Source organism: Protomyctophum parallelum (assembly GCF_964188405.1).
Source record: "Protomyctophum parallelum genome assembly, chromosome: 18".
NCBI classification, from domain to species: domain Eukaryota; kingdom Metazoa; phylum Chordata; class Actinopteri; order Myctophiformes; family Myctophidae; genus Protomyctophum; species Protomyctophum parallelum.
This window is the reverse complement of record NC_139716.1, coordinates 19,952,313-19,977,648: the sequence shown is the minus strand read 5'-3', so window position 1 is coordinate 19,977,648 and position 25,336 is coordinate 19,952,313. Positions and strand designations below refer to the sequence as shown.

At 42.3% G+C, this 25,336-nt stretch overlaps 1 protein-coding gene across 1 annotated transcript in view; it reads left to right on the top strand.

Moving 5' to 3' along the window:
• Positions 1-2,459: 2,459 nt before the first annotated feature.
• Positions 2,460-25,336, top strand: part of arhgap36 (Rho GTPase activating protein 36) — a 117,461-nt gene continuing 94,584 nt past the window's right edge. Inside the window, exon 1 of the mRNA XM_083788733.1 lies at positions 2,460-2,613. Coding sequence (XP_083644859.1) covers positions 2,524-2,613 — 90 coding nt within the window. The 5' untranslated portion in view covers positions 2,460-2,523. The remainder of the gene's footprint in view (positions 2,614-25,336) is intronic.

Sequence of the window (25,336 nt, the reverse complement as noted above, 5' to 3'; positions counted from 1 at the left end):
CCAATCACACATATTCAGGACAGCTGTGACGCCTGGCTGAGGGGAGCCACACCCAGCCATCAGAGTAGCTGGCTGGCTTGTTGTGGTTGCCTGGTGGTGTGTTGGGTTTATAGGTGCAAGAGACTCCTTGATGGTATGCAGTATGCACGGTGACGGTTTCATGTGTTTTGAGCAAAATCTGATTGTTCCTTAATCTTGCAGCGCAGTCAGGGCAGGCATTGACAGTGGGAATCCCAGATTTAGCGTTAGCTGCTGATGGTTAAGTGGCATGGCACCTCGAGTCATGGCCTTGTATGCCGACTGTATGCGGTGCCCTTCGACTCCGGTTCGGTGTCATGCTGTGTATATGGACCAGAGCACTGACGTCATGGCCTAGTGTGGCCCTCTTAATTTGAGGTAAAGGGCTAAGTATTGTTTATTGTCCTTTTGTTATTAGAACCCCTGCTACTGGTATAGTATAGCACATAGGCCGCTAACTGTCATTCATAATGCCTTTTCATATTGACTTTGATATTGATTGGTTGGTAATTAAGTCATTTTAACTAAATAAACTTTTGTAGCTGATAAATGTGTCTCCTCTAACCTTTATTCTGCCTTGAGTTATAAATAAAACTAAACTATATATTTTGTTTAACTGGAAATGCATGTCTCTGCTCCCCTTTATTTCAACAATATGTATTCAATGTGTATCATATATTCTCTGGGTGAAACTCCCAGAGTGGCGTGGTCTGGTGTTTTGTGTCCGGCCCTTAGTGGCCAGGTCACCCTTGCATCGGTAGAAAGGCGGTTGAGCCATCCAAAAACGGTGGCGAAAACCCTTTTCGCATTATCGTTTCCAAAAAGTAAAGGTATTTCTGGCGAGCTCCAGATGATAAACTCAGGACAGGCATTTAACATTTTAGACGGGGGTGAAACGACCGCTTACAAAGCTTATGAAGTCAGCCAGTACCATGCTTTCCCATGTGAATGGCAACAGGCTGACTAAATTTGTAATTTAAGCCTGATTTATTTCACCCCTGTCTAAAACATGTACGTGCCTGTGCCTGTCCTAAGTTAACATCTGTAGCTCGACAGAAATGCCTTTACTTTATGGAAACAATACTGGAAAAGGTTTTCGCCACTGGTTTGGACGGCTCAACACCCTTTCTACCGATGCATATACCTCTTACCTATATGGAACCTCTTCTCTGAGCTAAGTGCATAGGGACACGCAGACGGACAAACTATAGCCTATTCTCTGCAGTCTACACCAAATGACTAATGCATGATGCAGCACAAACTGCAAAAGTAGCCAGTGTTTTTTTAAGTTCATTCAGGCAATATAGCAATGTAAACGTATGTTTTACCAACACATTTTTATTGTTTCCCACGCCAATTAAGTTCATATTAAAGTGGATTTAATTTGGAGGGCGCGCATGCGTGTTTGTTTCTTGGTTTGTGCAGAGAAAGAGACGTCTGTCTTTGGTAGCCTATAATAAATACGCTGACAGACACTCGGACAGCCTAACAACATTAGATATTCTTGAGTTGATGTGATGCCATTGAACTGTTGTTGCTGTTGAACCATAAATGCAGAACGTTGCCAACTTGCCTAGAGGCAGGCAACAACGACAGAGTTGGCGGTGGTGCAGGTGGGGGCCTGGGGGGGATCGGGCATAATTTGAGACGACAGAAAAGAATGGAGACTGTCAGAAACAGAAGAAGGGGAGGGTCAGACACGGCGTGAAAACACAGAGGGGGCCTGGGGGAGGAGAGGAGGAAGATGAGAGATGTGCCGAGAGAGAGAGAGAGAGAGAGACTTAATTGGCTTGAAATGTTGCGCCAAAGTAACTTCAAAGTATGATATTTTTTCTTTCGTTGTGCCACGGTTGTGAATGATATCTCGCTGCACGGATTTAAAGTATGCTCCAAAAAGATGAATATATAACAACATAAGATATTCTTTTCATCACAACTCTGTTCCGCGTGCCGTGGACTTTGTGTCTTCCGTATGACAGGTTTGGTTTCTGTTTATATCGGACTTTAAGTAACGACGCACATTCTTTCTGTAACGAGAGTTAACCTACGTTTTGTACAGGTGCAGTCAAGTCATTTTTCTTGAAAAAATAAGTAAATAAATCGACCGAAGATAACATTTTGTCCAATATGGGATTTATTCGTTGACGAAAGAGAGGGATGGGAGAAGAACGGGTGAATGAGAAGACGGGGCGCGAGTTCTATGGCCAGAAATATCTAATTTAAAAATATCCCTTCATTATATTATATATGAAAAAAGTAGGCGATATTTGTAAACCTTTCTTTCGTGTTAACGACGATATTGGAAGAGGCTCATAGTAGGCTATATACCAGGCAGTGCAAGCTCTATTTCAACAACGCCTCGCAGCGCAAGTTGACCAGCCAACAACGTTTTCATTCACCAGAGAGAGAGAGAGAGCATGGCATGAAAGACGACACGTGCACGGCAGAGGAAACGACTAAATAAGTGCCTGAGGACAGGAGAAGACAGAAAGACATTCTGACTGGATGGATGCTACAGGACGGTCAGCTTCGACTCCAGCAGCCATGCAGACTGAGGAGTACGCTGTGAGACGAGACATGCACTTCTATTACGTGGTGAGTCCACAACAATACACGTGTGTGTGTGTGTGTGTGTGTGTGTGCAGTGCGTGCGTGCGCGCGCGCTCTTGGCATAGGTCTCAATTTGGGACTAATTCGTCTCTACCGTCAAACCATTCTCTAATTCAGTGGTTCCTAATCTTTTTAGCTCCAGACCCAAAAGTGAAATTTGATGTCTCACATAAAAATAAGTAGTGAAAAAAGCCGCTCTACAAGGTCACAACACGTGTCGTGAGCTTGTAGATCTGCTATTTTCACTACTTATTTTTATGTGGGATCAGTGCTCTCTAATTGAGGCCATGCATGATTTGCGTGCATCCAAATTCGACTTACAGTATTGTAAGTGAGCTTGCAATGTCATGTAGCCTTGGACCAAGACTGTCATTGATGTATTTTTATCGAAAGTCAGACTCTATAAAAATAGATCTATGATACTAGTCTCTTGGTCCAAACTAAGCTACTGTGCTGTCCTGAAAAGATTGTTTGTGAGCGTGGCGCCTTCTCCTTTAGGAAATTGGTTAAGATGTTTGTCTTTAGTCAGTCAGTGTCCCTTCATCCTGCATGCGAGACTCGGGGTTTGTGCCGTCACCGCCGTGACCCAGAGGGGGTTTCACTCGCCCCAGCGGTTCTTTTTATTCTTTTTTTTGCTGAGGTTAGGAATACGTTGGAATAAGGTTAGGTTTATGCATAGTTTTACTGAGGTTAAGTTTTGGAATGGGTTTAGGTATAGGCATAGTTTTACAGTGTTCAGGGGTGGCCGGTAGAACAGCTGGATTCGAACCGTGAGGTTCCCAGTTCGACCCGGGCTCCCCCAGAGTTAGTGTCGAAGTGTCCCTGAGCAAGACTCTGCACCCCTAATTTCTCCCGATGTGCAGGTTGGTGCTTTGCACGGTTTCCTCTTAGGAATAAGGTTAGGTTTAGGCATAGTTTTACGGAGGTTACATTTAGGAATAAGGTCAGGTTTAGGCCTAGTTTTACAGAGGTTACATTTAGCAATAAGGTCAGGTTTAGGCATAGTTTTACAGAGGTTACATTTAGGAAATAGGTCAGGTGACATAGTTTTACGGAGGTTACATTTAGGAATAAGGTCAGGTTTAGGCATAGTTTTAGGGAGGTTACATTTAGGAATAAGGTCAGGTTTAGGCATAGTTTTACGGAGGTTACATTTAGGAATAAGGTCAGGTTTAGGCATAGCTTTACGGAGGTTACATTTAGGAATAAGGTCAGGTTTAGGCATAGTTTTACGGAGGTTGCATTTAGGAATAAGGTCAGGTTTAGGCATAGTTTTACGGAGATTACATTTAGGAATAAGGTCAGGTTTAGGCATAGTTTTACAGAGGTTACATTTAGGAATAAGGTCAGATTTAGGCATAGTTTTACGGAGGTTACATTTAGGAATAAGGTCAGGTTTAGGCATAGTTTTACTGAGGTTACGTTTAGAAATACCTGGTGGCGAGTCCGAGGTCATCGGATTTGACCCGGGCAGAGCATGTTTTGGTGGCGAGCGAGCGTTCTTGTGTTCGTTTCCTGGTGGAGTTTGGGTCAAATGGGGGTGAGGGTAGCAGGTAGTGGCTTCAGAGCCTCTGCCTGATGACCAAAAAGTCTTGATATCTCGCCTGATTCCAATTGCGGAGGCTAGGAGGAGATGAAAGGGGACTTTAATGTACTTTTCCGTGCGGGTTAGAAGACTGACTGTAGCCTACTCTGTGACTGTGTCTGACTGAGAAGATTATCGTGATTTCTGAAGCCTGGAAGCCAGTGTTGTAATATAAACCAACTAAGTACATTTTCTCAAGTACTGTACTAAGCCTCTTAAACCCCAGGGGCGTCTAGGAGGGAAAGTCAAAAATATCGGAGTTGGAACCTGAGACCTTGACCAGCCCCATTTACCCGCTGAGAGCTGTTCATGAGGTGGACAGCCGCTGCACCCCGCCGGCGGGGGATTGGGGCTTAAGAGGTTTTAAGTACAACATTTGAGGTATTTCCTTTACTTTACAGGAGTATTTCCAGTTTTCAGTACTTTTAATTCTACTCTACACTTTGTAGAGAAAAGTCCTTATGCACAGTTGCACACCTACAGGGACAGGGGCGTCGGAGCCTGCAACCAAGTGCGAATAATGAGAGAAAAGTGGGAGTATCATTCAGGATACCTGATATCTGCAGATTTTTATTATTATTACAGAACATACATTTAAGCCATTTATGTACATTTCGGCCAATTCGAAGAATATCCGTTCTACAAGCTCACAATGCATGGCATCATGAGCTTGTAGATCAGCAATTTTCAAAAGATTTTTATACAATTCATAGGCTACATTTGAAAAGTTGTGAAATGGAACATTCTGTATGAGAACTTTCTTTGGTACATATTTATACTTTTGTACTTTTACGTGATTTTATTATTCTACCTTTTGAGTGGTGCAACCACGCCAAGGAACAGCAATGTCTGTGTTCCCGTGTTCACCTATGTGTTCGTCTATGTGTTGTTCATGCACCTATGTGACGTTAATGAGCACCAGTAGGGGACAGTAGGGGCGCTGTAGTACTGCACTGCCTGCTAATGAGAGAGAGAGAGAGAGAGAGAGAGAGAGAGAGGGGAGTTGCACCACTCAGTTCACACAGGTGTGATTTCTTTGTATTTACGTTGCAGTATTGATACAGTGAGTTATATAAGTAACAAATGTTAGTACCTTTACCACCACTGCTAGAAGCATTCGTGAGTTACATAAGATACAGTGCATCTATAACGACGTCAAAATGACATTCCTGGTATCCATGTCATTTCTGTCTCTGGGCTAATATACTGTATCTTATCATGTGTTCCGGCTTCGCGGACTTGCCACATCATAGAACTCGCTTTGAAGTGGACTTTGAAGCTCTAAATCATGTACTGTATACGACTAATTTAAATAAACATGCCCTCTTGCTTTACTTCCAACATGGCACTGCAGCCAAAGCTGTATACTGTACACAACAATGCTGGTGGCGGTCGTTTGACGTGCAATATCAAAATATTCCCGAAAGTTTAAATAAATGTCTATGGTTCCCCTATGATTACGAGACAAAGAACACCTTTTAGCCTTGACCCATACTGGGAGGGAAGTGGGAACCCCTTTTGGTGTTTTAAGCATTATGTTATTGATTGATTGATTGATTGAAATATTTATTAACAGTTTGTAGAATTACAGTACTTTCAGTATTTCAAGCACAAACTCAATACAAAGACTGTTAACTGTGAGTGGACGACCCAATTAAGCATTACACTTGTTTACAACAGGGTCCACATTGTTCAATTCATCAAAACATTTAGAGACATACAAATAGACACTTCTATGTAGTTAACCCATTTAGGCCTAAATCCGAATCCGAAAAAGCCTTTAAAACCTATGGCCGATTTGAAAAATACCCCTAAAACCTGACTTTTTCTGGAATTTTTCACAAAAGTATCAACGTTTACTAAAACATTTATTTCTCAGCCTCTGTGGCAGATAGAAACACAATTCCAACACTGTTTGATAGCTTACACCTTTGGCTTTCATGGAAAATTACTTGTTTTGGTCAAAACCTTTATAAACAAATCAGAAAAATGTTCTAATTCAGAAATTATAATAAAACTAGTAAAACGCCTACTAAAAACAACTAATTTCTGTCATTTCTCAGCCTCTGTAGCATATAGAAACACAATTCCAACACTATTTGATAGCTTACACCTTTGGCTTTCATAGACAATTAGTTATCTTGGTCCAAGTCTTATTACAAAATCTACAAACTTTGAAAATGCCATAAAACTAATAAAATGTCTACCAAAAATGAATTTCTCAGCCTCTATAGCAGATAGGAACTAAATGTAAAAAAGTATTTGAGATCTTACACCATAGGCTTTTATAAACAACTTTTATTTGTGCAAACTTTGAAAAAACACAAAATGTAGAAAATACAGTGTGAACATTTCTGTGGAAACTGTCACAAGCAGCACTATTTCAAATAATAATAAAATATGAAAAGAGTTCAATAAAAAAAGATAAAGTGCCTGTCATTGTTCAATAAAAAAAGTGAGCATTCCTCCGTGGAAACAGTTCACAAGCAGCACTATATATAAAAAAAAGAGAATAAAAAATAAAGTGCCTGTCATTGTTCAATAAAAAAAGTGTGAACATTCCTCCGTGGAAACAGTTCACAAGCAGCACTATATATATAAAAAATGAGAATAAAAAATAAAGTGTCTGTTATTGTTCAATAAAAAAGTGTGAACATTCCTCCGTGGAAACAGTTCACAAGCAGCACAAACAGTTAGTAGCTGGCAAGGTCTTTATGAGTCACAGTTTGTATACCGTTCAGTGTCTGTCACTCACAACTGCGAATATGCTTGCCAAAGCACTGTGTGCACACATTCACCTGACACTGTAGACAGCCGGAAGTGACACTTCTTGCACGGCTCGAAGTGCCACTCTTCTCCTCCAAGCACACTGTGCAACCCCTCCTCTTCTCAGTGAGCTTGGGCACAAGGTCATGCTCAGATCTGCCTGCTGAAGGAGACGCAGATGCAGACGCAGACGCAGACGAAGGAGCAGGAGAAGAAGTGGAAGTGGAAGGAGAAGGAGCCGGTGTGGATCGTGGGGTCTGACGGGCCGGTCTGGAGCGTGTAGGATCAGTCACTGGATTGACCAGCTCCTGTGCCAGGTCCTCCACCCAGTCTTTGTAGCCAGGGTACTTCTTCTTGAAGTCTCTTCCTCCAACAGACTTCGCAGCAATGAACGCGTTGTGGCAGGACGTGCTCAAAAAGAAGAAGAAGACCCTCCTCCACCACTTCTTCGAACGATGTTGGAACTGGTAGTAGCCAGTCATCTGGTCCATCAGATCCACACCTGGTAAAAAAACACATGACACTCAAGTTTACACACTTGTTTACACTCAAAGGACCACAAGGAAAATGAGCTCTCCAGCTTTTGTTTGCTTTGAAATATACTGCATTTTCAGATACATGTTCATAATATATGTTTTTTTTTGTCAATAAAATCAAACAAACCTTTCATGTATTTCTGATAGTCGGAGAGGCATCCTGGCACCGTCACCTCCGATTGACGGACTGCGCCCTCCCTCCTCCTGTTCACCGTCCCTGTCGCCTTGGGGTCGTGGTAGTTGGACAGCACCATGACCACCTTGGTGTCCTTCCAAACGCAGAACGTGAGCTCATTGTTTTGAGCCACTTTGTAGTCATGCTTCTTCATCGGGGCTTTCTTGCTCAGCGTCTGGGCCTTTGGGAGTCCTTTCCGGTTGGCACGAACAGTTCCGCAGCCGTAGAGTCCATGGTTCTTCATGTCTTTCAACAACTCCACCCCAGTGTAGAAGTTGTCCATGAATACAGCCAGGTTGGTGAAGTAGAACGGTTTGGCTAGCTCCATCACCACACGTTGTGAGAGACCCTTCTCGTGCGTTGCTGCCTCACGCCCTGTGTAGACCTGAAAGATTGCAAGAAAAACAAGTCTGAGGAAGAGCTTTGGTGTTTGAAATTTCACTCAACTCTTACAATAAATATTTGCAAATGATAGCTACTTGGTGTGCGTTATTCTCTTACCTGGAAGTTGATGCAATAGCCTGTGGAGCTCTCTGCCATGACCCAGACCTTCACTCCCCATTTCGTAGGTTTCAAGGGGAGATACTGTCTGAAACCCAGACGTCCCTTGAACTTCACCATGCTCTCGTCCACTGTAACAAATCCATTGACTTGGTACAGTGCTTGGAATCGAGCGACGAGGAAATCCAGGAACCATCTCAGCTTCCACAGTTTGTCCTCCCGATTCAGATCAACTGCCTCGTTATCCTGGAGGTGTAGATAGCTGGAAATTCACATAGATGTTAGTCACTTACATTGTTTTTCCTTTTTTGTATAGTAATGTTTATACTTTATTATAATACTTTTATATGTATATGTATATTATTCAGTAATAACATACAATATACACTACAGTATTATTATACTTTTGATATGTATATTATTCAGTAATAACAATACTTTTAGCTGTGCTGTACTTGTATTGTACATTGACAATAAATTGAATCTCACAATATACACTGCAGTATTCCAGGTGAATTGCCATTATACTTATCAACATTCATTATGCATTAGTTATGTATTATCATCATAAGACATACACTTTCTATTTTGCTTATGCTTATATTTTACATTTAGACTACTACTTTGTATCAATGATTGAATAACACTTCTTATCAAAGCCATCTCAATAAAGTAAACTATTGAAAGGTACGTTCAAAATGGCGACTGCCTCAGTCGATGGGGGTTGGGGTCTTTCCATTGTTCCATTGGACAAAACAAAGGACAGGCCTAGGCGCCATTTTGAGCGTACTTTTTCCTCACAGCGTCAACATCAATTATTACCCTCAGTATCACTCAACATTATATAGCGTGTATATTTCATTATAGTGTATTGTGTAAAGTGCAAATGTGTTTTTTTATTTATACAATACAATATTATTACTATGGCACAATTAGTAGTGTTTACTTCTGTGTACAAAGTTTGGTTGTTGTTGTTGGTGTTCAAGCAGTGGTCTACAGACCATAGTATTATCATACTATATTGCTATTACTATCATATTGTCTTATTATGGGTACGTTCGGAAATACCGCACCGGAGCGCACTCGCCTATTAGTTTGCATTGCACAGAGCGCTATTTCCGAACGCGCCCTATAATTATCATCATACTCAGTTTGTATTAGTGTTGTTATTACCTCCAAATCACGTTGAATCTGTCCCGGGACATCACTTTGAAGAAGGTGGTCTGGAACAATTGCTTTGTTTGTCGCCAGTAATCTCTACGGACTGGTAGACGCATGATTCCCATAGCGATGCAAAGGCCGATGAATGTTCTCATTTCAACCAAAGTAACGGACTTCCATTTACCCATTTTGGATTGGGGTGATGGATCTGGTCTAGCGTCTCTGGACTGTCTAGCAAATGTGTTCGTCTCTGTAATGAGATGCGACCACAATTCATCTGTGAAAATGTGTCCAAAAACTTGTCCGGGCGTTGCATCTGGCGCGATATCTATTTTCACCCCTGGTGTGTGGATAAAATCTCTCTTTTCCGTTGGCTGGAAGTCGGATTCGTCTGCTACCCAGTCTGCATGGAACCCACGGAAAGGAGCATCATCTTCGTCGCCGGAATCGTCGTCGTCACTAAACATATCCCTGATCCATTGAGCCCTGTCTAATGGTTCCGACGGAGGCAAATAGTCGGGATCGTTAGCAATGTTATCATTGTCTTCGTCTCTGCTACTGTAGTCATCGCAGATATCACTGCCGTCGCTCAATGCATCTTCCTCGGTTTCGCCACTACGGTGTGCTCTTGCTGCTTGTGCCATGTTGTAATGTTATTGTCAAAAAAAAACCTGCACTGAATCTCCGACAAATAAAGTTGCTTTAATACAAAAAAAACGGCCCAAAAAAAATCCCACAATGCATTGCGATATCCAGGAACACATACGTCATCGACTCATGATCCATTTCATTGGCCGTGAGACCGGAAAAGGTAGAAACTACAGGAAAACCCGAATTCGGGTGCCCGGCCTGAAGGGGTAAGATACAACATGGAGTCCCCGTTCTTAAAGGTACAGTTACAATGTAGAGTTCCCGTCTAGAATGGGTTAAAGAACAGAACAGTAATTCATCATATAGGAAGCAAAAAGGGAAAATACATATACATATACATATACAGTGAGGGCGGTTACACTTTAGCTATTGAACCTATACAACCTATACAAGCTCATAGCGCGGCACCGAGTGCCGCGCTACGAGCTTGTATGTCTGCTATTTTTGAGAAATCTTGGAAATGTGGCTCAAATCTTTGAATGTATATTCTTTCAGAGTGAACGTTTTTAACTGAAATCTTTGCTTCTGAGAGGTTCCTGGAATAACATATTTTCAGATGGGGGTCGGTGGCCAATTAAATAAAAATTTTGGTGTCCTTGACATGAAATATTGAGCACCACTGATACAGAAACATGAGGTTTTTCAGAAAACTCATGTCATGACATTTTTTTAATTCCGCCGTCGGGCCTAAATAGGTTAATGTGTGTGTGGATGCAGGATGCAGGGACTCGTGAGTACATTAATGCAGGATATATACAGGGTGTAGGGACCACACATCATTCTTCACATGCTCTCTCTCCGGTCAACGAGGTTATTGTTGCTTCCTCGCAGGGAGTGAATGCTTCCTTTTGATGTATTTTGTTGGTCAATCTTAAAGCTATAAAGTGCGGCGAGTGGACCTATACATGTACTGTGCCGGGGGCAGGTTTATGTACACACATTACGTTTATCAGCTCAGTTATCACCTCGCACTGAACCATGATGGAACCTAAGTGGAATGTGATGTACTCTAACTCTCCAAAATAGTGCAAACGATATGGTTAACACTACAAAAGAGTAGACAGAGTCTATAGAATTTAGACTTCATTGTCCCCAAAGGGGGGAATTCCTTTCCGCAACACTGGCCCATATCAGTGTATAACAGTATAACAGTTAAATACAGCACAATAGCACACAGTAGTGACAATACAACAATAATAGCGACGTACAATGAGAGACAGCAATGCAACACTCATCAACACTCGGTTATCACTGTTGTTAAATTCAAATCCTCTTATAGAGAGCTGCCTGAAAAGCAGTTGGGCCTAATTAGATTGATTGATTGATTGGTTTTAGTTGGCACTCAAGTTTACACGCACACGATCTACAAGCTTGTAGATCGGCTACATTCAAATAGCCAAAGTTTAAATAGGGCTGCAGTATAGTTAATGTATGTTTTGTAATAGTATAATATTTAAACGCCCAAAGTAACTAAAGCAAATCTTCTAATAATTATTCTGGAGTAAAAGTACAATATTTCTCTCTGAGATGTTGTGGAGTAGGAGTAAAATGATCGAATATTGAGAACACTTAAGTAAAGTAAAAGTACCTCAAAATTGTACTTAAGTACAGTACTTGAGTACATGTGGAGAGAGAGAGAGAGAGGAAATGGTGAAATTAAAACATGTCATGATTTATTTACATTGCAGCCATTTGAAATTAGCCAATCTACAAGCTGACAATGCATTGCAAGCTCACGCATTGTGAGCTTGTAGATCTGCTATTTTCAGAAGATGTTTTTATATTTTAAAATGAACTTTTAAGTACATTTTGAATTCCAGAACTTTTACTTGTCAATGTCGTACAATTTGTCACACACATTACCACAGTGAAATCTGTTCTCCGCATCTTGGAGCGGTGAGCCGCAGCCAAACCGCGCTCGTGAATCATTTGATTAGTTGATTTGACCCCCCCAATCCAACCCATTGATGCTGAGTGCAAGGAAAGGGAGGCATTGGGTCTTTGGTATGACCCGGCCATAATGTAGAGCATTTTATTACAGTATTGATACTTTTACTTAAGTAAAATTTGAGTACTTTTTCTCCCACTGTGTAGCTCCATGTGGCCCGGCTTAAATTGAAAAGGATGTGAGGATGTTATGTTGCTCGGTCATGTGCAGTGGTGTGTCATGCTCGTAGAACTCAGTACCACGCTAGTGTGGTACCAAACACGTTGTGACGTGTCGTGCACGCGCAGGTGCAGGAACGGAACGGTGCACTGCACGCACGGTAGAACAAAGAAAATGTGTCACCTGAACGCAGCCATCAGCTGGTTGCAGCTGAGTCTACTGTCCAGTGTCACTGTGGGAGGTCTTTTAACCCATTCTGACCTGAGATCAGATTCTAAAAAATGTCTTCTGCATCCTGACAGTTTTCATTCTGACCTGAGATCAGATTAAAAAAAATGTCTTCTGCATCCTGACAGTTTTCCATTCTGACCTGAGATCAGATTCTAAAAATGTCTTCTACATCAGTCGTTCTTCGATTTTTCAAAAAATAGCAGACCTACAAGCTCGTAGCTTGTAGATCTGCTGTTTTTCAACAGCTAAAGCATAACATAGTGCTAACACCAAAAGGGGTTTACTGCACAAAATGGGTTAATCCATTAAAACCCAAAGTGCATCCGCGTAACAACTATTTTATACTTTGGCTATTAAAACAAATTGACAATATGAGCTTGTAGACCTGTTATCGGCTTTTTTGAAATATCATGAAAAGTTTAGCAAATCTTTGAATATGAGTATATGTGTGATTGGCTGATCACCCCATAGCCGAGTACATATTGAAGATAATAGTGAGGGCAGAAAAGTGAAGACGCCAAAAGTGATTGGCCGGGAATGACATTTGTGACGATATGATTGGTTTAGCTCTGGTCCATATAGCCTTCTACTGCTTCTACGATTCGGCCCTGCGCTGTATAAGGCTATGGGACTTTCAGTTTTAAATCTCAAATTGAAATCAGACCAGCCTCTCCTCTTTGGCGTAAATAAAAATAGTTTTTTCTACTCACCAAAACAAAGGCGTGTCGTGTCATTAGAAAGCCTACTTTCCTTAGTGGACGCACTCTGAGCCCCCCACCACACGTATAAACGGATTTTGTTTCCACCGGAAAAAAAATACTTTTAGTTACTCCGCTGCGCCCTCTACCGATATTGCCCAGAGAACTGCCTCATAGAGAATATTTTCCCCCTGGTGAAAAAAAAATCCCTTTCTGGCCAAAAAGTACCATTTATACGTGTGGTGGGGGGTTCAGAGTGCGTCCACTAAGGAAAGTAGGCTTTCTAATGACACAACCCGGAGCTATGATTGGTTGAGCACGGAATGTGATGTATGATGATAATAGCGCCCCTCACTTCACACAGGTTTGATTTCTAACTCAAATCTTTGCTTCCGATGGTCCCCGGAACAAAGTATTTTGAGATGTGTCCGTGGCCAAATACATATCATTTTGGGGGTCCTTGACATGAAAATGTTTGAGTACCACTGGTAGAAAACTTTTAGGATTTAGAAGGCATTTGTAGAATCTGCCTCGGGTCTTAATGGGTTGAACTGTCAACGGGGTGCTGCGGTCGGTGAGCTGGGACTAATTACAATGTCCTTTGTCTTGCTGACGTTGAGGTGAAGATGGTTATCTTGTGTGGGATAAGAGCGTCTGCTAAATGCAATTGCAATGGACACACACGCCATTTTGTAAAGAACTTAGGCCCCTTCCCTACTTCCTTCACAGGTGTTACCAATGATACTAATGAAGGCTCTGTTCCATTCTGGTTAAATAGAGTCAGGGTGCTGCTGTTGTGCATGTTGGCTCACTGGAAACACTCGGCTACACCAGTGGGTCTCAAAGTGTCTTTGATTGGGTTCCAAATGGCTTGGTTCTGAGAGTGTACAAATGCAACCACGTGTACAAATGGACCCATAAGTGTCCATTTGGTTATGGGAAATCACTCCCGTGTGAAGTGAGTGGTGCAACTCTGTGTGGCCCGGGGGTCCTCGGAAGTTCCAGACCCACAAGAACGTGGCCAGGGTGCCCGGTTCCGGGCGAGCCGCCCCGCATCCGAAACGGTTCGGAAATGACAGAGTTACCGTGTGGGGGTCCCCAGGTGGACCCTCTACTGTACTGTACTGTAACACCCCACATCATCATATATACAGTTGATGTGTGTGTTAGGCTGCGCAACAGTTACAGGTGCAAACAAACCAAACACAATTTTCGTGCTCGGACACAGCCAGCCAGAGACACACGAGTGGTTGCACCACTAAAAAAAGAACCACTGAACACTAAACAGAGCCTTAATTAGTATCATCGGTAACACCTGTGAAGGAAGTAGGTAGAGTAATTCTGTGTGCATAGAGCCTCAGGGCAGAGTGGCGGGTTGTGAGCAGCCTGCTAAGATCAATGCCATTGTCGGGTTTCTGATTTGGTCTGGAGCGGAAATATCTCTCCATCATCCAGTTTCTTTTGGCATAATAATAATAATCTTTTGGTATGTCCATCTTTTATATTTTCTTCCTCCCCCCCCCCCCTAAATTGGATCTCACACGGGCTCATTTTAGAACGAATAACAGGCTTTCCTCTGTGGTGCTAATTAAGCCTGGTTAGGCCGTGAATGGTGAAAGAATGGCTGTCGACGCCTGTCACTGAAACATTTTACAATAAGGTATCGTGTTTTGAAAGAGAGAGGGTGGCATTGACGCGCTGAGCGGTGAAAAATGAAACCAGCTTTTGTCTGTTTCCCAGCTCCTCTTCTTACCCAGTAAGAAGCAGTCCAGTTGAACCAGTTGACATTATTATGGTTGGTTGAGCTCAATGCAACCTTTTCACAGCATTTTGACAGGTAAACACGCTCGTTCATTCATTCATTCATTCGTTCATTCATTCATTCACACCTTTATTTAACCCATTTAGGACTGAAAGAATATATATTCAAAGATGTGTGCCGCATTTTTAAGATTTTTCAAAAATAGCAGACCTACAAGCTCGTAGGCGGGTTTAGGCTCTTTATACAAGAAATCTCGAACCTGGCATATATTGTGTTTTAACCGTAGCCTGGGTTGGGATGGAGTTGCTTTGCAGGCAGCTGATCCGGTCTAGACTCTAGGGCGGATACGGAAACGATGCACACTTGTCTGTATACGTGTGAATTATCGGCTGACCGGAACTGAGTAGTGTGAGACGTTTGGGGACAAAAAAAATTCAATTTCGGGGGGGGGGGGGGGGGGGGGGTATTACGTAATTACTTTAGGGAGGGACATGTAAAGTCATAATATTACTTTTTTAAAGGTAGGTAATATATTACCGTCCAACACTGCTACCTAGTACCTACCTACGACAGACAGACAGACAGACAGACAGACAGTGACACTGAACATGTGGGTGTGTTCGGTGTGTGTTACTGTCAGAACTGGAGCAGATGAGGTCTATAATTAGCAACACAGTGTGGTAAACAGACACAGGGTTTCAGGAAGTGACAGTTACACGGAGAGCATCAAATAAAATGGTGGCTCTTGTTATTGTTGTCGTTTTTGTGAATTGATGGATGCCGTGCGTGCGTGCGCGCACGTGTGTGTGTGTGTGTGTGTGTGTGTGTGTCTGTGTGAGAGGTAGTAGGGCTCATGGTTAGAAACAGGCATTTAGAGGTTCGGTTTATAGCTTAGTAACTAGGAAAAAGTAGTGCCCTTCGGGCGTTTGGCCTGAAACTCTTAAGATTTCAAGCGGAGAGAGTATGTTTTGCACTCCGTCCCTCCTTGTGTGTCGCCGTCCGTCTGTCTGCTACCAGCTAATCTCCGGCACCGCTAACCCAGTCGATGCCAAACCTTACACACACACTCCCTAGATGCCAACGATGAACCTCTGCCCCAAATCTTCCAGAACAGTCTGTTATAGCGCCACCAGGAGGCAGAATTTTGCAAAACACATTATTTGATATTACTCCTCCAGGTGGTCCGAAAATCCTGCAAATCTTTACACATGTGCTCAAGACAGATCTGTTCCGATATTTCATTTGGCTAACAAAAAGCCTCAGATCATGTGCTTTCCTACTATAGGCTGAGGAATATATCCCACCCTTTTCACATTGGCCTGTTTTGGACAAAATGCCTCAAATCACCCAATTGCCATCAAAGGCGTGAGAACAAATGTCACTTTTCACATTGGCCTATTATAGCGCCACCAGGAGGCCACAACCTGACCTGGCCTAGCGGAGACCTGTGCCCAGAGGGGGCACTTTATCTAGTTCCAGCATAAAATCGAAGGGTCGCAAGGGCTGTTCCTCAATCAATCACATCTGCTGAATCAGCCGACTGCTTCAAGCAGCTAGCGCCTGAGACTTCATCTTCATGAGTGAGCCTTTGTATTCTCTTCTGGGCTGCCATGTCGGCTGCCATGTGTTCACTTTCTCTGTGTGTTTTTCCCCTCCAATATACACCAACTGTTTTGTCTCCTTCCTACAGGTGTGTCTCACTGTTTTGTTTAGCGTGAAGCACTTGCGTGAATCGATGTCCGATTCTACAAATGTCTTCTTGATCCCTGCGGTTTTCTGAAGAACTTATGATGATGCTCAAACCATTTCACGCAAAAGGACCGCCAAAATTATATATATATATTTGTAGATTGGCTAAATGACATACTGTACATCAGAGTACAGAGTGTTTTAAGTGTTTTAATGTGCTATGTATATAAATGTTTTACTCACTTACTATATCCCTCTCCCTCTTGGAACTTGGAAATACTTTACTGAGCTCTGTTTGATTAATGTTTTTGCAATCGGGATCACACACACGCACGCACACACGCACGCACGCACAGACAGACACATATATTCTTTCCTGTCTCTGCATTCTTGTCTGTTTGATTTGCGAGTCCTAGGCTTGGAACTTCCATTTGGCACCACCCCGTCCCAGGATGGTCCAAGTTCCACGCGCGCCCCGTCCCATGGCTCATGTATGAGCAAACGTGCGCCCATACGTGCGCGTGCGCACAGTGTTTGGCGCGTTGCGGTGTGTGTGCAAATTGGCGCTGGTTAGGACGTTGAAGAGAGGAGAGTCCGCACACAGGTTTGCTCCAAGGTGTTTGCTTTTTATTCAATACACCATAAATAATACACAACGTTTCGGCCGTGAACGGCCTTCATCAGGTGATAATCGGTAGTATATGTGACAACTCCCTTTTAAGCCCAGTCGTCACATCACGTGACTGATGACGACTGCTTGGGCAGGTGATTCACTAACACCAATAAGTGACATGACAATAAATATAACAATATATATATATATGAACATGAATGACCACCACAGTAAGTAAGCTGGTTAGGACGTTGCCTAACGTCTTTGTACATTTACTCAAGTACTGTGCAATTTTGAAGTATTTTCTGTACTTTTACTTTTATTCCATTACATCTCAGAGAGCATATACTTTTACTCCACTACAATTGTTTGAAAACTTTAGTTACTAGTTACTTACACACATTTTCCCACTTCAGCCCTATTCATTTCGGCCATTGGAAAATAGCAGATCTACAAGCTCACAAGATAGTATGACCCAAAGTGTTAATGTAACACAGCTCTGTTTACAGTACACCTTTATTTAATTCTTATTTTATATCCAATATTTATTTGTAAACGTACGTTTTCTCATGCCAATAAAGCTCCATTTAATTTAAACCATTCTGGACGCCGGGAACCCCTTTTGGTGTTTTATAACTAAGCATTCTGTTATACTTTAGCTATTGAAAAATAGCAGACCTACAAGCTCATAGCGCTACGAGCTTGTAGGTCTGCTATTTATTTTTTTTAATCGTGAAAATGCGGCACATGCGGAATATATATTATTTCAGAATACCTTTTATTCATTTATTTTGACGTCAGGCCTAAATGGGTGAATTGAGAGAGAGAGAGACAGGGTCAGAGAGAGGCGATGTTCCCAGCGTTGGGCGTGTTTGTTGGGTGGACATGGGAACTAATCCCACCGCACGCGTCTCTCTACTTTGTTACATCTCCACTTTCCTGCACTCTGAGGGAGAGGAAAAAGAAAAAAAAGCCGGGGAGTGTTGTTGACGTTCCCAAAGATCATGTGGTTTTAGGTTGAGACACCCACCACTCACTCACTACGCCCGGCACGGCAGAGCCCCCCGCTGCAGGCTGCCGGGGCAAATCCCACCCCGCCGCGTTGCAGATTGAGTCGCACAGAGTGTTGGTTCAGTAACGGGGGTCTCCCTGTCTCTCTCTCTCTCTCTTCAGTAATGTAACCCATTTTGGGGGCGGGAACCCCTTTTGGTGTTTTAAGCAATTAACTGTATGTTATATAAAATAGCAGATCTACAAGCTCGTAGCTTGTAGGAGCTTGTAGGTCTGCTATTTTTGAGAAATCGTGAAAATGTGTGCTTCTGGGGGGGGGGGGGTCCCTGGAACAACATGTTTTCAGATGGGGGTCGGCGGCCAATTACATATAATTTTTTGCGTCCTTGACATGAAATATTGAGAACCACTAATATAGATTTTCAGAAAATATCGACGTCAGATCGAAATGGGATAAACATACAAATGCAGTTTCATCCAATCAGGAGAGGGTATATACTCATACAGGGTACAGAAGAAACATGTTGAAGTGATGACACAAATACATGAGCAGTTGTGCTGCCAACGAATATTCCATATTCGAATGAATACTCGAATGTAAAAGAATAATCAAATTTATTAAATTAAGATTCAAATTAAAAAAATAACAATAAAATTGCTGTGAGAGTTCTGGCGAGACTCTGTGCCACGTAAACAAAAACATGCACAAATTAGGCTATTAAGATACTGTAATTATGAATTTGATCTCGCAATTCTCAGCACCAACCGCAGCCCATACAGGACCGGACCGCATATAGATAAAGAAAGAACGTTTTACCGCATATTAGGCTGAATATTCATATCATATTAATATTAAAATCATATACATTCCACATTCGAAATCATTCAAAGTTCTTTTAAAAGGAATATTCGAATGTCATTTTTGGCCAATTCTGTCAGCACTAATTCAGATGGGGGTCGGCGGCCAATTACATATAATTTTTTGCGTCCTTGACATGAAATATTGAGAACCACTAATATAGATTTTCAGAAAATATCGACGTCAGATCGAAATGGGATAAACATACAAATGCAGTTTCATCCAATCAGGAGAGGGTATATACTCATACAGGGTACAGAAGAAACATGTTGAAGTGATGACACAAATACATGAGCAGTTGTGCTGCCAACGAATATTCCATATTCGAATGAATACTCAAATGTAAAAGAATAATCAAATTTATTAAATTAAGATTCAAATTAAAAAAATAACAATAAAATTGCTGTGAGAGTTCTGGCGAGACTCTGTGCCACGTAAACAAAAACATGCACAAATTAGGCTATTAAGATACTGTAATTATGAATTTGATCTCGCAATTCTCAGCACCAACCGCAGCCCATACAGGACCGGACCGCATATAGATAAAGAAAGAACGTTTTACCGCATATTAGGCTGAATATTCATATCATATTAATATTAAAATCATATACATTCCACATTCGAAATCATTCAAAGTTCTTTTAAAAGGAATATTCGAATGTCATTTTTGGCCAATTCTGTCAGCACTAATGAGCAGACGATAAATGGGCACTCTTTCCTGATTGGCTGAAATTGGCAACCCACCTGGAGATGTAATGGAGGGAGACCCCTGTACTCTATACATAACAATGCTTACTATCACAATATAATTTGAACATTTGAACACATTTTACATAATTTAACAAACGTTTTGTTTTGTTTTAATACAAAAACATGTCACTTACCCTATCTTTAATTTGGCTAAATCTTTTCCATATATTTTCGGTATTAAGGCATTAAACCCGAGAAATAAACGCATCTGTGTCATTTTAGTTGTTTAGCTATACATTTAGTTAGGGCAAATTAACAAAACAAAAACGCTTACCACTAGCTTTCTGCACAGATGTGTTCATGAAGGTATCTACTGTCACATATACATTTGTTCCAAGCCAACTCCCCTTGGGAAATGTTGTGGGAGCTAGCCAATCAAAGTTGGGGAACCCGGAGGGTCTAGGCTAAAAGCAGAACATTTTTAAATTGGCCAATATGAGCTTGTGATGTGTGTGTGTTTTTTGGGGGTGCTGAATCCATTCCATTCGTTTTCAGGAAAAATGACTCGGCCATGCCTGCTTTTGTATGTCCCAGACATGCGTAATAACTAATATGCCATGTTATGCATATCTCAATGGATGTCTATAGTGTTTTCTTGTGTGTGTGTGTGTGTGTGTGTGTGTGTGTGGGTGTGTGTGTGTGTGTGTGCTCGGAGAGAGTGCTGTGCAGTGCTGCAGCTCCTGTTTTCAGGGGGGCCAGTTTTTCTGGATTGATACTCCCAGTAGCGGCCCCCGCTTGCTTGAAGATGTCAAATCTCCAAGTCCCCGTGCGCAGTGTTGCCAACTTAGCGGATTTGTCGCCATATTTAGCTTCTTTCCAGACCCCCCTAGCGACTTAATTAGTGAAAAGCTTCTGGCGAGAAATTTAGCTACTTTTTCTGGTGAATTGGGGATAAATCGTGTTGACAGTCGCCAGAGATAAAAACCCTCATTTTTATTAATTTTCCTTCTCAGCCTAAAAAAAAAGAAAAAAAAACTCGGCGCGTCTGGCTCAGTGGTTTCCTCGTCTCGGCTCGGTTATGTGCACATAACCGAGCCGAGTCGAGGAAGCCACTGAGCTCTGCTGTGACAGCAGAGTAATCTAGTAAGAGAGAGTAATGACACTCCCGTAGTCCCGTTGACTCACATTGTAACAATGGAATGAATGCGATCATCATCATCATGGTGTGCTTACACCCAGAGCAAGAAAGGAGGAAGCAAAGCACTGGCAGTGGCAGCTCACTTTAGTCTGCTAGTAAAAATAAAATACACACGCAAATGCATAAAGTATTAACCTTCTAACTCCTGTATGGATCAGAACAAAATAGCGTTCTAAACGTTAGTTGAATTGAGGTATGTTTTTTTTTAATTACAATGCGTTTAAACGAGCAGCAAATTTTCCGAGTTCAGACAGCACAGAGGGCTCTGACTGAAACTAAACTAACGCTGTCGCTGGCGTGTCGAAAAACCCCTACACATTAACCACAAAGTGCACATAAATGACAAATGTTTTTCTGGGCTGGCTACATATTTTCGTTGCTAGGGTCGTCTAAAAGTCGCTAGGGACGCTAAAAAGTCGCTAGGGGCGGCGCGCGCTACGCGCGCGCAAGGGCGCGCGCTGCGCGCGCGCATATCCCACCTCTAGCTACTTTTAGCTACTTTTCGAGGAGCCACTACCTATTTCCGTTACTGGGGAGTTGGCAACACTGCCCGTGCGTGCACTTTCCCCATTTCCCAACTTGAATAGTTCACAGCTGGCTGTGATGATGCGAGCTTATTATATCCAGACCCGGAGATTGATTGGCTGCTGGCTGCTGCAAAGTCCATCACTGCTGTCACCAGTGCAGCCAGGAACCAGATTCCTTCCCAGCACCAGACACTTCATTCGGGAGTGGTGGATTCTGCAGGCTCCACCTGCAGGAAAACGGAGGTTCTGCTTGTGGCTTGAATGGCCTACAGTTTTCTGAAAATCGCATGTTTCTATGTCAGTGGTTCTCAAACATTTTCACGTCAAGGACCCCCAAAAATATATGTGTTTGGCCGCCGACCCCCAATCTGAAAATATGTTGTTCCAGAGACCCCCCCCCCCCCAGAAGCGCTATGAGCTTGTAGATCTGCTATTTTTCAATAGCTAAATTATAACATAATGTTTAAAACACCAAAAGGGGTTCCCGCCCAGAATGGGCTTAAAGGCCTTCCTTGCTTGGATTTCGGGAGGTGTATAGTTCCAGACTATATATAGCATTCAGAGATTTTGGTAAGAATGTCTTATTCTAGAATCAATTTTTTTATCATTTTTTTATCATTTTAAACTTCCTTCTAGGGGTTCCTGGAACAAAATATTTTGAGATGCGTTGGCGGACAAATACTGTAATATAAAACGACATAATATAAAACGACATAATTTTTTTTTTAGGATTTGTAGAATTGGCCTCATCATCAATTGCCCATGCAGCTCTTCTATGACTGATATATGCGTCTGGATCGGATCAGAATGTAGTGGGAGGTTAAGAAGAAGACTCCCTGCCTGCCTGCCTGACCCCCCCCCCCCCCCCCTCCCCCCCCCGCTGGCTCGGGATCAGCTCCCTGCTGGCAGCAGCACTGTTCTTCTTGTGTTTGTTTCAAATCATTTCGTTCTCGTTCTCAATCTCGGCTTTCACTAAAACCGTCTTGCAGAATGAAGAAAACAAACGCCGATGTTAACGTTCCCACAGATGGTGTAGCACTTAGCGGAGACAGTGAGGGAGCTCTCCTCCTTTTACGAAACTGTGTGTGTGTGTGTGTGTGCGTGTGTGCGTGTGCGCGTGCGTGCGCGGTGTCAGTGCATGCTCTTTGCAGGTACGGCCTTCCCTGGGTTGGGAAATGACGGAGGTTTAGTTTCTGCTCATTGAAAGTGACACTTTGGTAGAGGCTCGGTTCGTGTAGTTAGCTTGCTGTGACAGTTATTATGATTAGACATTTATATTCCAACTCATACTCTCCTCTTTTGACTTACGTGGCATTGTGAGTGACGCAGGTCTCAATGGCACTGTTTTAGCACACAAACAAATAAAGCATAGGAGAGACTGGGTATGGTTAAAGGGACACTTCACCCCTTTTGCAACCAGATGTTATTTTAATGATGTTTGGAAGACAAGAAACACTTTCCTGGGGGTTTTTATGTACATGTACAGTACTGGTATGTCCTTTTGATATTTTAGATATTTCAGTGTCCATGATGTCATGGACACTGGGCTCACTTCCTGGACTACATGTTTTGGGGAATCTTTGGATTCATTATGGGAACTTTCAGATTCGGATCCGTGAAATCAACTTGGAATGGTCATTTTCATTTAACCCATTTTGATCGGAACCCGTTTTGGTGTTAGCATTACGTTGTGCTTTAGCTATTGGAAAATAGCAGATCTACAAGCTCATAGAGCGCCACCGAGTGGCGCGCTACGAGCTTGTAGCTCTGCTATTTTTGAAAAATAAAAAACGACTGACATTTTTAGAATCTGAACTCAGGTCAGAATGGGTTAATCAGACCAGTGTGTGTCCAGTGGAAACCTCATATGAATCTGATCTCGGGTCAGAATGGGTTATAATTGTGGCAAATGAGGAGGATATATGGGAGTTACACAACTTTACACAACCCAAACCTCTTCTACACGCTCACACCCACACACCCAACCCACCCACCCATGCACGCACGCACGCACGCTAAAAGCCTTGGATATAAATAAGTGAGTGTATGACTTTGTGTGTGTGTGCATGTGCGGGGGGGACGGGGTCTCTTGTTTATGTGGAAGCCCTAAGGGTGACTGATGATGTAGGTTACTTAAACATTCTCCTCATTGTGTGTGTGCGACCGTGCGTTAATACACGCCATGTCCTTGGAAGGCCGCGTTGACGGCAGTGCACACAATCCTCAGATAGTGCACTTAAATGGAGTTAGGCCTAAAAAAAAAAAACTTTGGTTTCCGATTGGCTGTCATTTTTGGGCTGAGTAGGTAGGGAATTTATTTTATTTTATTTTTTTATTTTATTTTTCGTGGGAAAGTTGGGTAGCAAGGAATTTATTTTATTTTTATTAATTTTTTCGTGGGAAGGATGGGTAGAGGATTTTTTTTAAACTTTTTTTTTTCCTACGGCAATGATGGATAGGCTTCTTTTTTAATAACTTCAATATTTGCCTGAAATACCATATTTTAAATAATGAATGGTTCAAGTACACTTAACACTATGTCTACATGCCTACAGCTAAACATTTGAAAACTTTGAATAGAATGTCCACACTGGTTGAATACTTAATACGCATGTTTCATGATACATTATTTTTATGTGATGTATTCCCATGCTTTTTGTTCTTGCTTAATGTAAATCGCTCTGGATTAAGAGCGTCTTATAAATGCCTAAATTGTAAATTGTACTGTCTTACAGTAACTAGAAGGCTCTGACAGTAATGAAATGCACAGTCACGTCAAACTGCTGCCCCTCCTCCTGCCTGCAACTCAGTTCATTTGAACTGTGGAATCATGGCAGGTCTAAGACTACATTTGCAAGCCCCCTATTTTATTTAGTTGCGCCTGTGTTTTGGGGTGGCATGAATCTTTCATGCTTGTAAACATTGTGAAATCACGTGTACTTCATTTATTGGCCATCCAGTTTTAGGTAACGGTGGTGTCAGCAACAACCCACCTAACGTAAAACAACCTCTGCTTTCCAGCTCATGTTTTGACATAAAAAGTTAGAACGTGTTGCTGGCATCAACATAGCTATAGTGCTAGTTATTAAAAGACAAAAACATAGCTAACGTTAGCCCCATATATGATATGTGCCCTCTCCTCTCCCTACGCCCATTCATGTTTTGACATAAAAAGTTAGAACGTGTTGCTGGCATCAACATAGCTATAGTGCTAGTTATTAAAAGACAAAAACATAGCTAACGTTAGCCCCATATGTGCCCTCTCCTCTCCCTACGCTCATTCTGTAGCTCCGAGCACATATATGGGGCTAAGCTAACGTTAGCTAACGTTCTGACGGGGTAGAAGCATGAGCCGAATGGGTTTCCTCCTCCTCGCATCTCAGGGCTATAGATACCGAAAGTCAAACATGCCCCCAGCACGCACCCAGCCTGGGCGCCTAGAGGCTCCAGGGTGGGGGGGGGAGAGTATGTCGGCTGAGATGATAGTCCATTTATCCGCTCGGTCGTGTCTCCCTTCTGCGGACTTAAACCGACACCGGCACGGTTTCACCTCCTTAATTATGTCTTCAAATGTTTTTGTACTCAATCGTATGATCTGTGGCGGTGCTTTGCACGGGCAGTGGACAGTCACAGACACCGTGCACAGGTCCATGCTGTATGTTGTCACTGTTGTGTTGTGCGTCTCCTCGCGATGACGCATTCCAAAACATTTGCGCACGTGATATTTTAGACGAAAGAAAACTTTATTTTGACTTCGCGCGTCCCAATGGTCTCATCAAAGATAATTTTAATTTTAATAAAGACCTTTTGGGTCTTACTCGGTCGCATTCTGAGCTTCTTTTTTTTTTTTTTTTTTTTTCACCAAATGCCAATAAAATAATATGAGTCGCGCATATTTAATAGAGTCGGTCGGCAACCGGAAACCAAAGTTTTTTTTTATTAGGCCTT